This window comes from Epinephelus moara, chromosome 5 (assembly GCF_006386435.1).
Source record: "Epinephelus moara isolate mb chromosome 5, YSFRI_EMoa_1.0, whole genome shotgun sequence".
Classification (NCBI taxonomy): Eukaryota; Metazoa; Chordata; class Actinopteri; order Perciformes; family Serranidae; genus Epinephelus; species Epinephelus moara.
In genome coordinates this window covers 36,877,549-36,890,776 of record NC_065510.1, presented here as the reverse complement: position 1 = coordinate 36,890,776, position 13,228 = coordinate 36,877,549, and the positions used below count along the sequence as shown (strand labels likewise).

Below are 13,228 nucleotides of genomic sequence, written 5' to 3'. Positions count from 1 at the left end.
TCCATAGTAATACATTGCTTCACCTCTGTGTCGGTACTTTGACCTGCTTCTCCAAACTGGGGTGGTGCCGACCAACATCTGCTGTATGCAATATACTGACTATGGATAAGTACCTCATACAACCCCACTTCAAAAGATCCGAACCATCCCTTTAAAATCTGCCCCAAAATGCAGAAAAAGGCATCTAGACAAGCCAGAACTGGACACTTCCATGGATTTAAGCTCACAAACACTGTCCCGTATTGCTGAAGCTTAACCGCACCATTAGAAACCAAGTACAAATTGAAAATTAACAAGGTATTATTGAACTTGGACAGGGATGTCGACAAACACGATATCCTGTTTCAAGAACCAACAGCGATGTAGGGACTTTCCGCTTTCGGCAAGAAAAAAAAACTAGCTACCAGAGAAAGATGATAAAAGCACATTAAATTCCTCTGGGAGAGAAAGGATGGTTGTGTTAGACCAACACATTAAGTTCCTGGAGGGTAATTACAGTGTAACCATCGCTGTTAGCTGGGAGAGGCAGACATGAGGTCATTATGGGGCTGTCAATGGAGAGGGACGAAGAGGAGAGAGCCAGGGCAATTTAGCAATTGTGAATATTTTACGACACATAATTATGGTTTGGTTGGGGAAAAAATGGACAGGAGTGGTACTGGTTGAGTGCACGCATGTATGTGTGTGTTTGAGGCTGTGCTCCGCACGCTGCCCAACATCATGTGTGTCTGATTATTACACCGCAATCATTTCTGGCCTCTCTCTCCCCCTCAATCCCTCCTCCATCCATCTCTCTCGTTCCCCTCGTTAAGGGTTCAGAACCGAACAAAGCGCACAGTCATGCAGAGGGAATGTGGGGCTCAACGGAGTGGTTCCAACTCGCACCACAATTACATACAGCTTCTCCCTCACTGTCTCTTCCACCCTCCTTTATCCTCTCTTTTCTCCCTAAAACATCCTCGCTCTGTTTTTCTACTCTTTGCATAATGTGTCCTTGTCTCCCTCTATATACGTATCTCTGTCACACACAATTTATCTCTCTCTTGTGGTAGCCAATTAGAGCCTTATGTCTGCTTTTTCACCCAGAGGCCGTCGGTCTAAACTTTTTTTTTTGCGAGAAAAAGAAAACATTTTTACCCCTTTAATAGCTCTCTGTGGAGCTCATTGTAATGCTTGCACTATTTTCTACATAGCCAGCATGTTGGGAAATATTTCTACTGATGTGTAGTCTTATTTAGTGCCACAGGTCAGCACACCAAGTTCAGGCACATTGTTATCTCTAAGTACATGCCTTTTTTGTTCCAAATTAACTGTGCTGCAAGTTGAAGGAAACTAATCAAGTAGTGTTGTTTTTTTTTTTTGTGGAGAATACTTGCTTCCTGTATCTCTTGGTGAGTTCTCTCTCTGACGCTGTCTCTTTATTTCTATCTCTGTTGCTCCTCTTTCTCCAGCAGAGCGTAGAAATAAGGGCTTGATAACCATCTGGCTGTAAGCAAACTCTCTTTGAGCTTGCAATTTCAATTTCCTTCTTATATTTGTATAGATAACGACAAGACAGTAGAGAGAGGAGCTTTATCTTGTATCGTTTCTGTTATGGCCAATCAAAATGCAACTTGACTGCGGAGGCTACGTGAGGCTAAATCTATGGTGCTTTGTGCCGAAAGTGAAACTGAGCCTAAAAAACATGACGAGTCGACGATAAACGCGCATGCGACTGCATCAAGGCCAGATGAATTTCCCAAGTTAAAGATTTTCAGGGACAGATAATCAGCATTCCTACCTCGTACTCTTGAGAGAACTTGAGATTGTCGTTTGCCTTGAGGCGCTCAGTGTGATCTGCCAGCTCAGAGATGGGGACGGGCGGGTGACTTGCCATGCCTGCCGAGCACAGAAATAGAAAAAGAGGCCATTTGGATACATGTACGACTAAAGTCTTTTGGAGGAAAATGTTAGGAGTAAGGATTTCTCAGAGGTGGTGTTGTTTAGTGCTCTGTCCACAGTTGGCGGAGGAAGCAAATGGAGGTGTTTTTTTTTTCTTTTTTTGTTAAGTGACCATTTTCTCTCCAGGCAGACAGCAAGAACAATGTGCGTGTTCTGAAAGTTACTGAGGCACAATAACATGTCCTCAGAGTATATGCACACTGCTGGTGAAGACAAAAAAAGACTATGACACAGGCGGTTAAAAATTTAGCATGAAAAAAAAAAAAAAAAATTGGTTTTTTTTTTTAAAGAAGTATTCCAGAGGCATTTTGATGAAATGTTGTCAATTCAAGCAGCTTCATCCTATATGGGATGGAAGGTTAGTTAGCATGAAAATGGGAAAGAAAAGAAAGAAGGAAAACAATGACAGCAGAAAGAAGAGAAGATCTATGGCGGACTAAGACCAACTAACTTGACAAACGGCGATAACCGCGGTACACTGATACACGGTAGGCTGAAAGGGAAACAACACCACAGTTAATCTTATAAACACTGATATTTTAACAATCACACATCAAACTACACAGTGTTTGTCCATATTTGTATCCTGGTGTGTCTACTTTACCTGGAGTCTGGAAGTTGATTCTGCGTAGCTCCACAGGATCAGTGGGATGGTGAGATGACATGGCTTTGCTGCAGGGGAAGCTGCCCTTCCTGCCTTCAGCCTCGGCTCTTTTCCTGGAATAACAGATCAACACGCAGCGTTTACATGCGCCTTAACTGCATGAATTGAACCTTTTAATGCATAAAAAAAGGCTGAATCTGGAAAAATATTTGTAATTTTATGCATAAACTCAATTTTTGGGGATTTGTGTGAATGTTAAATTTCCGAGAAAAGCCGCATAAAATTGCTCCTTGGACATTTACAGGGAGGGATAGCTGTAATTCTGGGGAAATTTCTGTTTCAAATTGCTGGTTTAGTGTTGCAGCTTTTTATATGTTAATGACGGGCTCGATGTCTGGGATGGAGGTGGAAGTCTGCCTTTTTTCACAGAGCCTCCCAGGAGTTAAAAGTGACATCTAGTCTCCCATTTTCTTTGCTTTTACAATATATTTCAGCTCAAATCATTGACATGAACAAACTCCTGCAGCGCAGTTGTCATTGTTCCCTACTCTCAATACTTAGAATTTGCTTTTATGCCTCATATTTTCATCCAGTGCACTGTAGGTTACTATGCAATCATCAAAGAAACATCAAGGTAATCCTGACTCTACTGGGATCTATTATCTAAATCGTTCTTTGCAAAGGCTTTTCAAGGAAAATACCCCTGTAGGACAGAGGAAATGGTAATAGGTAGTGTTTGTTTACCTGTCAGGTTTGCTGGATCCAAACAGGGAGAGGAGCAGATAAAAGGACAGACAAGGATGAATAACATTAGTGTCCGATCAAAAAACAACAGGGACTAAAGCAAAGTGGAACTCATCGTTCTACCCCTATCATTAAAACTAATCTCTTTCTTATTGCAGTGTTAAATAAGTTAAAGGTATAGTGTGAATGATTAAGGGGGATTTAGTGGCACCAAGCAGAATTCCTTCAGTGTTCATTGTTCAGGAGGTTTTTACCAGGAGCCAATTTATCTGCAGGGGTCGCTTCCTCTCCAAGACAAATAGACCTGGTGATTTAAACACAGGTCGCTAGCCCAGCACCTGCTAATTTGTGCTCAACTTTTTTCTCTGATACCTTAACATCCAGACATTCAGGGGATTTTTACCGGAAGCTGAATTATCTGCAAAGGTCTCTTCCTTTCTGAAACAGAAGGACCCAGTAATTTAAACTGGTTGTGAAGATGGCCAATGTGAAAACGCTAAAACACGAAAACACCAATGACCCTGGTGTTTGGTTTGTCTGTTCTGGGCTACTGTAGAAACATGGCTCTGCAACATGGCAGTCTCCTTAAAAGAAGTGGATATAAACGGCTCATTCTATGGAAGCGAAAACAGCAATTCTCAGGTGATTATACATTTAAGAAAACATATTTATTTTTATTATATTCCATTTCTGCCAATATATCCCCCTAAATCCTAAACACTGTACCTTTGAATAGCACCTCCTATACACACAGAGATAAACATCCAATGCAAAGCTTAATGACAAAAAACTCTCAGCCCTGCATACACATTACCTCCCAGCTCATCCTCTTACTGTGACATCTACTTCATAAAAACATACTGGAAATATGATGTAAAGTGCAACTCAGCCACAAGTGAGACATTAATGGCGGTGGATCACCGCAGGTTACACTCAGGGGCCTATGAACTTTAGATTATTACCATCAAGGTTAATAATTATGCAATGCCACATCAGTCACAGCAATTATTCATGTGCATTAACAAAGCTCCAGCCAGCCAGCAGAACAGATGATTATCATGAATAATGCTAATGAGTGAGAATGTTATCTTTCCCTGTCTGTTATGTTGGCTAACTGTGCTCCCTGTGTATAGATTTTTAAGAAGGGATTACAGAAAACACACAATTACAGCTCAATGAGAAGTTGTGAGCTCAACTCAGACGTGATAAGTAAACAAAAACAGATTGGGAAGTTAATAGTGTCGCCTGCAGCAGCACGGAATAGCAATAAATATACCTTAATGTTAGTCCTGTATGTTGCATAAATAATGGAAAGACATAATGAAGCAGCTGGGCTTTGTTCAGTCTCAGCTTGGTTCTGAGGTTTTGCATTTAGTTTGAGGTCTACGTCTGTTAAACCCCTGTAGCAGAGGTTTTCAAACTGAGGGGTGTGTGGGTGAGTTGTGGGGGCAGAGGTGTCATGTGAGGCAAATTAAGTGTTTTTTCAAATTCTTAGCGTCAGATTTGCAGAAATTTGTGTCAAAATGTATGGTCTTTCTCTGAATGATAACTCAGTTGGTTTTGAACACAGCCTTAACGCACATATCGTCAAATTTAGTGTGACTTACACTTTTCCAATAATATCATTACATCAGACTACATTGCAAATAAATCCGTAAATAAGCTTAGAAATCATACAAAAAATGACTTCATTACAAATCCAAAACTTGACTGAGAATGATCAGGTTTTTTTTTAAAATTTCCTTAAGTACAGAAGTAATCCAGTAATCTGTACATCCATAAGTACAGCGCAAAGAGGAACTACTTAGAGATAATTGATAATTGCCAAAACTTAACACTGGGCTAAAAAAAAGGAAACTCAAGAGGCCCAAAGCTATTGGTGTGTTCCATTTGCACTGGAATTTCTGAGTTACTACTTGTGAATTTCGACTGGAATGTCCCCTTAACTCAGATTTCTGACTCGCAAAGTTGGAGGGACCTCACCAATCGTGACCTCAAAATCCAATACGGCTGCTCCAGGCTATTGTTATATCTCATTACACAGTCGGACACACAGTATTTGCCAACTGTGCAGATGTGCAGATGTTGCTACAGTGTTTGTATAGCTATCCAAAATACAGCTTAATGCGTTGTTATTATCTGATAATGCTAACAATGGCTAACATGCCTTGAACAGGTGTTGCTAACAACATCTTGGTTGTCTGACTTCTTGTAGCCTACTGGAATGGGGCTGACTGAGGTGTGAAAGAATAATAACAGGATTGACAAAAATAAATGAATGTTGTTGTCTCACTTTGTCTGATTTGGGGCCCACAATGTCGCACTCTGAAAACTGCTGCCCTACAGCAATAGTTCAGATAACTTCAGAGAAGGACTATAAATCGTGCGTACCTCTCTGAGAGACAACTTACATTATTTCTTGTTTTTGACCTTGCTCTGTCGAAGACAATTTGACTACTGCCGCTTAAGATAGAGAAGCCCAACTACAGGTGAGGAATATTTTAAAATATAGCTGGCATATATTATACTGCCCTCAAAAATATTTTGTTTTTAAAACACAGAGAAGCAAGAAGCCAAATTGGAAAGGAAAATAAATAAATCTCTGTGGAGCATCTATTGTCCTGTGAAGACGTAAGCTGCCTTTCTAATTATTTTTCCTTCTCTCGTATTCACCAAAACTCTTAAGCTGTTACACTGTCTCTTTTTTTGCTGCTCCTATTCTCACTAATCCCAATACTTAATCAAACTTTTTTTTCTTGTCCATCATGCTGTCCTTACCTCTTGAAGAGGAGAATGGCGATGACGATGCAGACGATGAAGATGACAGCCAGTACAGGCCCCACCACCCACAGCAGACCCTCTTCCTCGTCGACAATTGGCTGAGGATCGACATCCGATGAGGTCACGGGATCAGAATAAGGACTAGTGGCGTACATAGTCTGGAGGGAGACGTGGTTTTATGCATTTAGACAAGACTGCATTTAGATGGCTGAACTGAGTGGGCGTGTTTGTACCTCTTACTCACATTCTCAGAGAGGTCAAGCAGCGCAAGCACGAAGACAACATACTCCTGTCCGTTCTGCAGACGACGGTTGTGGAAGTCACCGTAGTTTCGACCATCCCCTAGTGTGAACTCCATGGGGAGGAACTTGAAGTGAGCAGAGACATAGGCCTTAGGATCTGACTGGCCAGCCTGTCTGCGGATGCGGAGGGCACGACTCACGCTGGTCCTGTTGATCTCTTTCAGGAGCTGAAAGGGAGGAAAGCAGAGGATGGGAAATAGAGAGTTGACACAAAGGCAGCAAAAAGTTTGACAAAAGAGGGAGAAATTATAGAAAATGGGGGAAAATCAAGCAGCAAGTGGTACAAATTTTCATATGCCAAGTTCAAACAAAGTACAACATCAAAGCCATCACTCTATGCCCTTAGACACTGCAATTCCACATTTAATTTCTCTGATACAGTAAAAAGCAATGCAGTCATCTTTCTGCAATTCTAATACTATTTTCCTATCATCTGCTCAATATTTGGAGATTGTATTCCTGAGGTCCTTTATTTAGAAAAAAAACCTCCTTGGAAAGAAGGAGACTTTTGGCAATTTTCCCTCACACAAAAACCCTCATCAGTGAAGGAACAATGGGCTGTATAGGGCATTATCACCTAAGCACAAATGTCTTCATCATCAACTGAATTGCCACCACATTTATCCACTGAGACAGAGGGCACCATAAAAACTCTATTGAAACTAATCTCACACACATGAATTTGCTTTCAGAGCAGCGTAATGAGGTGATGAAGTCTTTAGTAAAAGGCAGGAAGTGGAATTAAATGGGAAGTGTTATATGAGAGTATTGTTTGGATTGAACAGGCAATGGATGGCCAGGTCGTCTACCTTCGCATAATAAGACACAAATAGTCTGATACAATAGAGGCTGCCAGGAGACTCAGCAGCGCTGCTCTTTGTTTATGTGACTTGAAAATTCAGTTTAATTCAAAATACTTCCATCGCCCATCAAGGAGAACATTGGGGCAAGGGAGTTTGCAAACAAAGTCTGCATAGATAATTAATTTATACACAAAAAACTATTTAAAATAAAAATAGGACAATGTTAGAAACATATTGACATGTCAAAAATGTGTGTGCATCTATCAGCCTATACACAGGGTATACTGACAATTGGCAAAACGTAGTCAGATGGTCGTTGATAATCTCATACTGAAGGCTTTTGTGAGATTGTTTGGTATGAACTGGGGGATTTTTATGTTTTGACAATAATTTTAAAGCTGATATTAACAACACTTTGCAGTCAGTTCTTGTTCTTGACTATGGAAGCCCATAACCCCCAGTGTAATGGAAAAAACAAGGTCCCATAAGTCATTATAATGAGAAACTTCCTCGAAATAATGAGAACCCTAACCTAACCCTAACCCTAGTTTCTCAAAACTTTGATATAAATAAGACATCATTTTAGAAAATTTGTCATTATTTTGAGGTATTTTTTCATTTAAGATACTAAGTATTATTTTGGGAAAGTGTCTCATTATAATGACTTACAGGATCTTTATTTCCCCTTGACACACCAGACCTTCCTTTAAATCATTATATTGAGAAACGTTCCCGAAATAAGGGTAAACTTTCTCAAAATGAATTAGTATCTCAAAATAATGACAAACTTTCTCAAAGTAATGACATATTTAAGATAGAAAAAAAACTTAAGATAAAGTCTTAAGTAAAAAAGTCTTAAGATACTGACTTAGTATGCCAAAATAATAAGAAATGCTCTTGAAATATTGACTTAATGTCTCCAAAGTTTGAGAAACAGTATTAACTCATCATTTTAGAATACCAAATGATCATTCTGAGAAAGTTTGTCATTCTAACAGGATCTGTTTTGTCCCATCACACACCAGACCTTGAGATCCAAAGTCATTCTTTCCAAAATAATACCTTAGTATCTTAAAATAATGACACTTTGTCAAAATTTGTTAGTATTGTTTCACGTCTAAAACCGGCAAAATTAAAAGTTCTCAGTTTTAAAATTATTCATTCAATAAATAGATAAATAAATAAATCTAAAATAAAAGCTACTAAAAAGGCCAATAATGTCATTATAATGACTATAATGACAATTATAATGGCTAACATGATCTTTTCTTTTCATCACACTGGTGGAAATGAGCTTTCATATCTTTTATACATGACAAAGGGATGGAAACTTGCAAATAAATGAAAAAGTTCAGTCTAAAAATGATCTGTTGCACCTATCTAGAAAATGGTTATTTCAATATTTACTACAGCAATAATCTTTAGACAAGATAAAGTGTGAAGCAGAAAGGTCACAACCCTGTGGTGAGAAAACTGACTATCCATCTGATGAGTTGATGATCATTGCCATTACCCCTGGTCATCATTATCATTTCCCTCAGCATCAGTGTCTCCTTATAATAAGCTCTTTATAATGACCATTATTTAGTTACATATTGGTATAAGCTCCTGTCTGCTGTGTTACTGACCTCATCCAGGTTCATCTGGTCGGGCTCCTCCCACGGATTCTGGAACTTTCCTCCTCTTTGCTTCTTCAGTGGCACCACCACGATGTAGTAACCCCTGAGAAACAACATGTGCGGGCTTTAGGATTATTCTTGAACATCATGGAGGAACTACAGTGCTCTGACATTTAAAAGAACAGTTTGACATTTTTGGAATTAAACATAAAATATGGGTAACAGAAGACTGACACCTCTCTAATGCCAGAGGGATAAATGTTAAGCTACAGCCAGTTAGCTTTTCTTATTGCTTCTGCTTCAATGTTAAACTGCATTTTGTTGACTCAGAACAATGCAATGACAATAAAGCCGAATTTAATGAAGACTAGAAACACGAGCAAACAGCTAGCGTGGCTCTGTCCGAAGGTAGCACAATCTGCTCCCTAATTAACACCTAATGTTTTATTTAGTTAGTTTAGTTCAGTTGTTTAATTATTGAGCTTAAGAGGTGAATGTGGGTGGATTCTGTTACCTTCAGACGGAGCCAGCAAGTGCTAAGTGTTTATATTCTCAGCTAACTCTCAGCATGAAAGTGAGTAAGGTTATTTCCTAAAATGTCAAAATATTCCTTTAATGCCCTGCTTTGAAGAACTATGGAGTATTGTATCAGTAACACAGTATATTGCTGCAGCAGCAGCTGTGACACCGCACTCCTAATCTAAACAGTATGGTTGTTTTTGGAACAGACGTTCATGTCTGAAGCCACGTGTGAGACAAAAACAATAATACCACTGGAGTAGGGGAATTTTTCAGAAGCAGGCAGACCATGAGCACCAGCCAAGCGATGAGGGCACAGACACCAAAATCATCCATGTGTCCTCAATAGATGACTCACCCCAGTGCTCCGTGCTTGCACTTGAGCATACGCTACAATGCCGAGTGGTACAGTGGAAAAGAGCTTATTTATGTCAGATGTGAGAAAAATTGTTACAGCTTTAATGCTGAAACAGCAAGCGAGATAAAATGATGTGTGCTTCAGTTTTGCATTTAGAGTGGGGAAAGATAAGGTGGTCAATGCAGAAATCTCCCCCAAAAAATGCTTACAGTGTGTTTTATTATTGTCACTAAGTAATTTCAACATTCAGCTCATTACAGTTGGTGTTACTATCTTGGATCATCTAAAACTGGAGAGACTCTTATAGACACTGAAAGAGCAAAATGCTGTTGGGAACTAAAATAACCCCCTAAACACTCCTGATGTGATGGGGACAAACTACAACCAAATGGCTGTAAGAACATGTGAGCAGCAGTGGAGTGATTCAGGATGTGCTTTAAGGCTGCTTCCACATGGTATCTAAATTTGTTCTTGGTTATAAAAAAGGCAGATGAGATTATCAGCTTTGTGCTTTCATTTGGCCTGTTGTGGGAGTTCTCAGACTTGTTTTGCTGCCAACTCAGAGAAATCCCTCCTGATAGACCAATAAATGAAAAGCAGCAGCAGGAGGAGGAAGTGGAAATGGAGCAAATTCGGCACAGGTTACTATTAAAAATACTCCCATCCACACTCTACAACAAAACAAATTGTTCACTCTCACTCTCTTCACTTTCATCCATCGTCACTACCTGACTTTGGCTGTGGTCTGCACAGTCGGTAGCTGCACAGTCACCATCCCGTCTGCGTTGGTCTTTCCCACTATCGTGGGTTTGCTTTTTAGGATGTCAGGGGCGGTGGTGGCGGTGACGCGGTGCTGCAGACCCCCGGCACTGTTGGCCCGGTTGGTGAGCAGAAAGGAGTACTGGGTGTCTGGCTCGAGGCCCGTGATCAGCTTCTGAGTCTGCTTTCCATCCACCTCCACAGACTGGCCCTTTCCATACAGGATCTGGACGCAGGATGGGTCACAAAGTTTGAGAGTTAAAACAAATGTGACATCAGGTCAAACACACAATGCGGTACACACTGTCATAAAGTAGTTCTCAATGCCTTTATTTACCTCAAGAGAAAGAACCAGGCTTGTAGCTGTTTTATTGGTCTATGTTATTATACTTAAGTAAAAAGTCTCAATGTTTTTGCCTGTTGTCTTGTAAACTGAACCAATGTATCAAAAACAGTTCACATAACATCCTATGAATAAGCGCCCCTACTTGTTAGGTTAGACTTAGGAAAATGAATCACGGCCATGTCACATATTGACATGACATTATGTCTTTAAAGTAACTCAATGTTGACTTTTGGTTTCACACTAGAAACAAACCCCAGTCTCCTGGGTCAAAGTCCTGTGTTTGTCTGACCTGTCCACCACGCTGATCACCTTTCTAGATGGACTTTGTCGCTCTTTATGCTACGTCTCCTTCTTTGCTTCCCTCATATGGGGGAAGACAGACTGTGGAGCATAGTTCACGTGGTGATCACGGGTGGATTATGAGATAGTAGGGCACAAACATGCAAAAGGCCCAACCACTTCTCCTACACAAGAGCAAGACAGACTGGCTTTGTGGTGGTTTTGCCTTTTTTTGTTGTCGTGTTGTGTCTTTCTTTAGTTGTTATGCATCTTTTGGTGGTTTTGTCTCTCTTTGAGGGAATTCTGTGTCTTTTTTTGGTTGTTATGTGTCTCTGTGGTTGTTTTGAGTCTCTCCTTGGTTGGTAATTTGAGTAACTTTTTTTGCAGGCCTTGGGGGGCCCTGACACTTTGGGCCCCTGGGCCTGTGCCTGGTAGGCCACGGATTTATGGTGATAACAGCCCACTGGCTCACAATTACATGGGATATATACTAATTACAGTGCATTATGTATAAGTAGGAAATGGGGAATGAGAGCAGCCTGACTCAACACATTCTCTACTTAACATAGAAAGTCTTCCGGCAGTTCAAGGGGCATTATGTGCCTACAAGACTTTATCAATCATCACACAGACAGTGTTGGGTTTCATTGAGAGCAACCTGACAGAGAAAAATAGGCAAAATAATTGCTTGAAAATAATGCAATAAAAGATGCTGATTTTCTAGTGAGTCACTGTAGAACAGGTAATTTTTTTCTACCCTCTTTTCCCCCATCCTTTATTTTCAACCTGCCTTTATTTACTTGTAAACCATTTGAGGCCTGGCCTATTTGAAATCTGTTTTCTATTTGACTACATTTGAACATGAGAAAAAAAATACAAATGTACTTACGGTGAACGGCTGGGCAGGGTTCTTGTCTCGAATCTCCCAAGACAGCAGAACGGAGTTCTTCATGGCAGCCTTTACTCTGAAGTTGGTGGCAAAAACTAAGGTGCAAAAAAATATAAAACAAATAAACATGAATATGACTCCAGTTAATCTCTCCACTGAGCCAAGAGTAATGGCCTTACCTGTGTATCATTCTCTAGTACCAGTCTCAAGCTACCTATCTGCTCTGATCAACACACAGTGAGTGTGACTGGACAGGGATACTTGCCCAAGACCCAAGACTCTTACCTTGCTTTGGGAAAAGGACGTTTGGTCTAAGACTACAGTGACAAGACAACGAAAAAGGACACTTAGGATGTTGTTGCCAGATGTTGTGTGTCTGAGTGTGTGTGTGTGCAAGTGGGACTTAGTGTGCACAATGTATGCACAGATGTGTTGTTAGGAAGCATGTGTTGCATCCTGAGACAATGAAGATGGGTTGTTAGAAAGTGAGTCCTACCTTGGTCTAGCCGTTGCGTCCTAAACTGGACACTGGGGCTGTACGGCCCAGGGCCGACAGCTGTGTATGCGCACAACCTGACATTGTACACAGTATCTGCACTCAGACCCTCCAACAAAACACTGGACCCTGGAGTGGGCACCACAACTTCTGAGGCATTCCCTCTGCTGTTTATGTCCTTGTACAGGACTGAGTACTTCAGAATTTTCCCATTTTGCTCAATTAGTGGGACTGATTTCCACGCCAGCCGGAGGGATGTGGCAGACGCCTCCTCTAAGATAATATTTTCTGGGTATCCACTTGGGGCGTCTTCGGGAGTAGTCACCTCCTTTACAGCCTCCTCTCCGTAGCCCATTTTGTTACGGGAGGAGAGTCTGAACACGTAGTTAGCTCCCTTGTGGATGTCCTGGGCAGTGTAGCGGTTCTCTTTGGTGGGGAACTCCACCACCGTGAAGGGAAGGATGTCGACGCGGCCGAAAGTGAGGCGGTACCCCAGGAGCGGGGTGGGGGGGTTGGGAGGTGGGTACCACTGAAGCAGAGCAGTACCTGAATCAGTGGCAGTCACCGTCAGTTTGGGCTTCTCAGGCACTAAAAAGAGGGGAAATAAAGAGAGAGGGAGAATGATGAAAAGATAATTAGAGGATAATTACAAAGCACATTATTCATAACCTCCAGCAAAACTGCAAAATATGATTAATATAGCACAAAATGACTGTCTTTTTTCTGGCATCTCAAGGTGTGACAGAGTGAGACATAAACCAATTCAATGATTTAATGGCCTCTAACGA

The 13,228-nt window shown here is 40.9% G+C and overlaps 1 protein-coding gene across 2 annotated transcripts in view; it reads right to left on the bottom strand.

The window, feature by feature from the left end:
- Positions 1 to 13,228, bottom strand: part of ptprdb (protein tyrosine phosphatase receptor type Db) — a 217,944-nt gene that overhangs the window by 31,645 nt on the left and 173,071 nt on the right. Inside the window, exons 23-31 of one of the 2 annotated variants that reach the window (XM_050044542.1) lie at positions 12,441 to 13,028; positions 11,945 to 12,039; positions 10,400 to 10,656; positions 8,804 to 8,897; positions 6,315 to 6,539; positions 6,068 to 6,228; positions 2,546 to 2,658; positions 2,393 to 2,434; positions 1,781 to 1,878 (exon numbers count right to left, since the gene is read on the bottom strand). In XM_050044542.1, coding sequence (XP_049900499.1) covers positions 1,781 to 1,878; positions 2,393 to 2,434; positions 2,546 to 2,658; positions 6,068 to 6,228; positions 6,315 to 6,539; positions 8,804 to 8,897; positions 10,400 to 10,656; positions 11,945 to 12,039; positions 12,441 to 13,028 — 1,673 coding nt within the window. The remainder of the gene's footprint in view (positions 1 to 1,780; positions 1,879 to 2,392; positions 2,435 to 2,545; positions 2,659 to 6,067; positions 6,229 to 6,314; positions 6,540 to 8,803; positions 8,898 to 10,399; positions 10,657 to 11,944; positions 12,040 to 12,440; positions 13,029 to 13,228) is intronic. The other variant, XM_050044543.1, reaches the window with a different exon arrangement.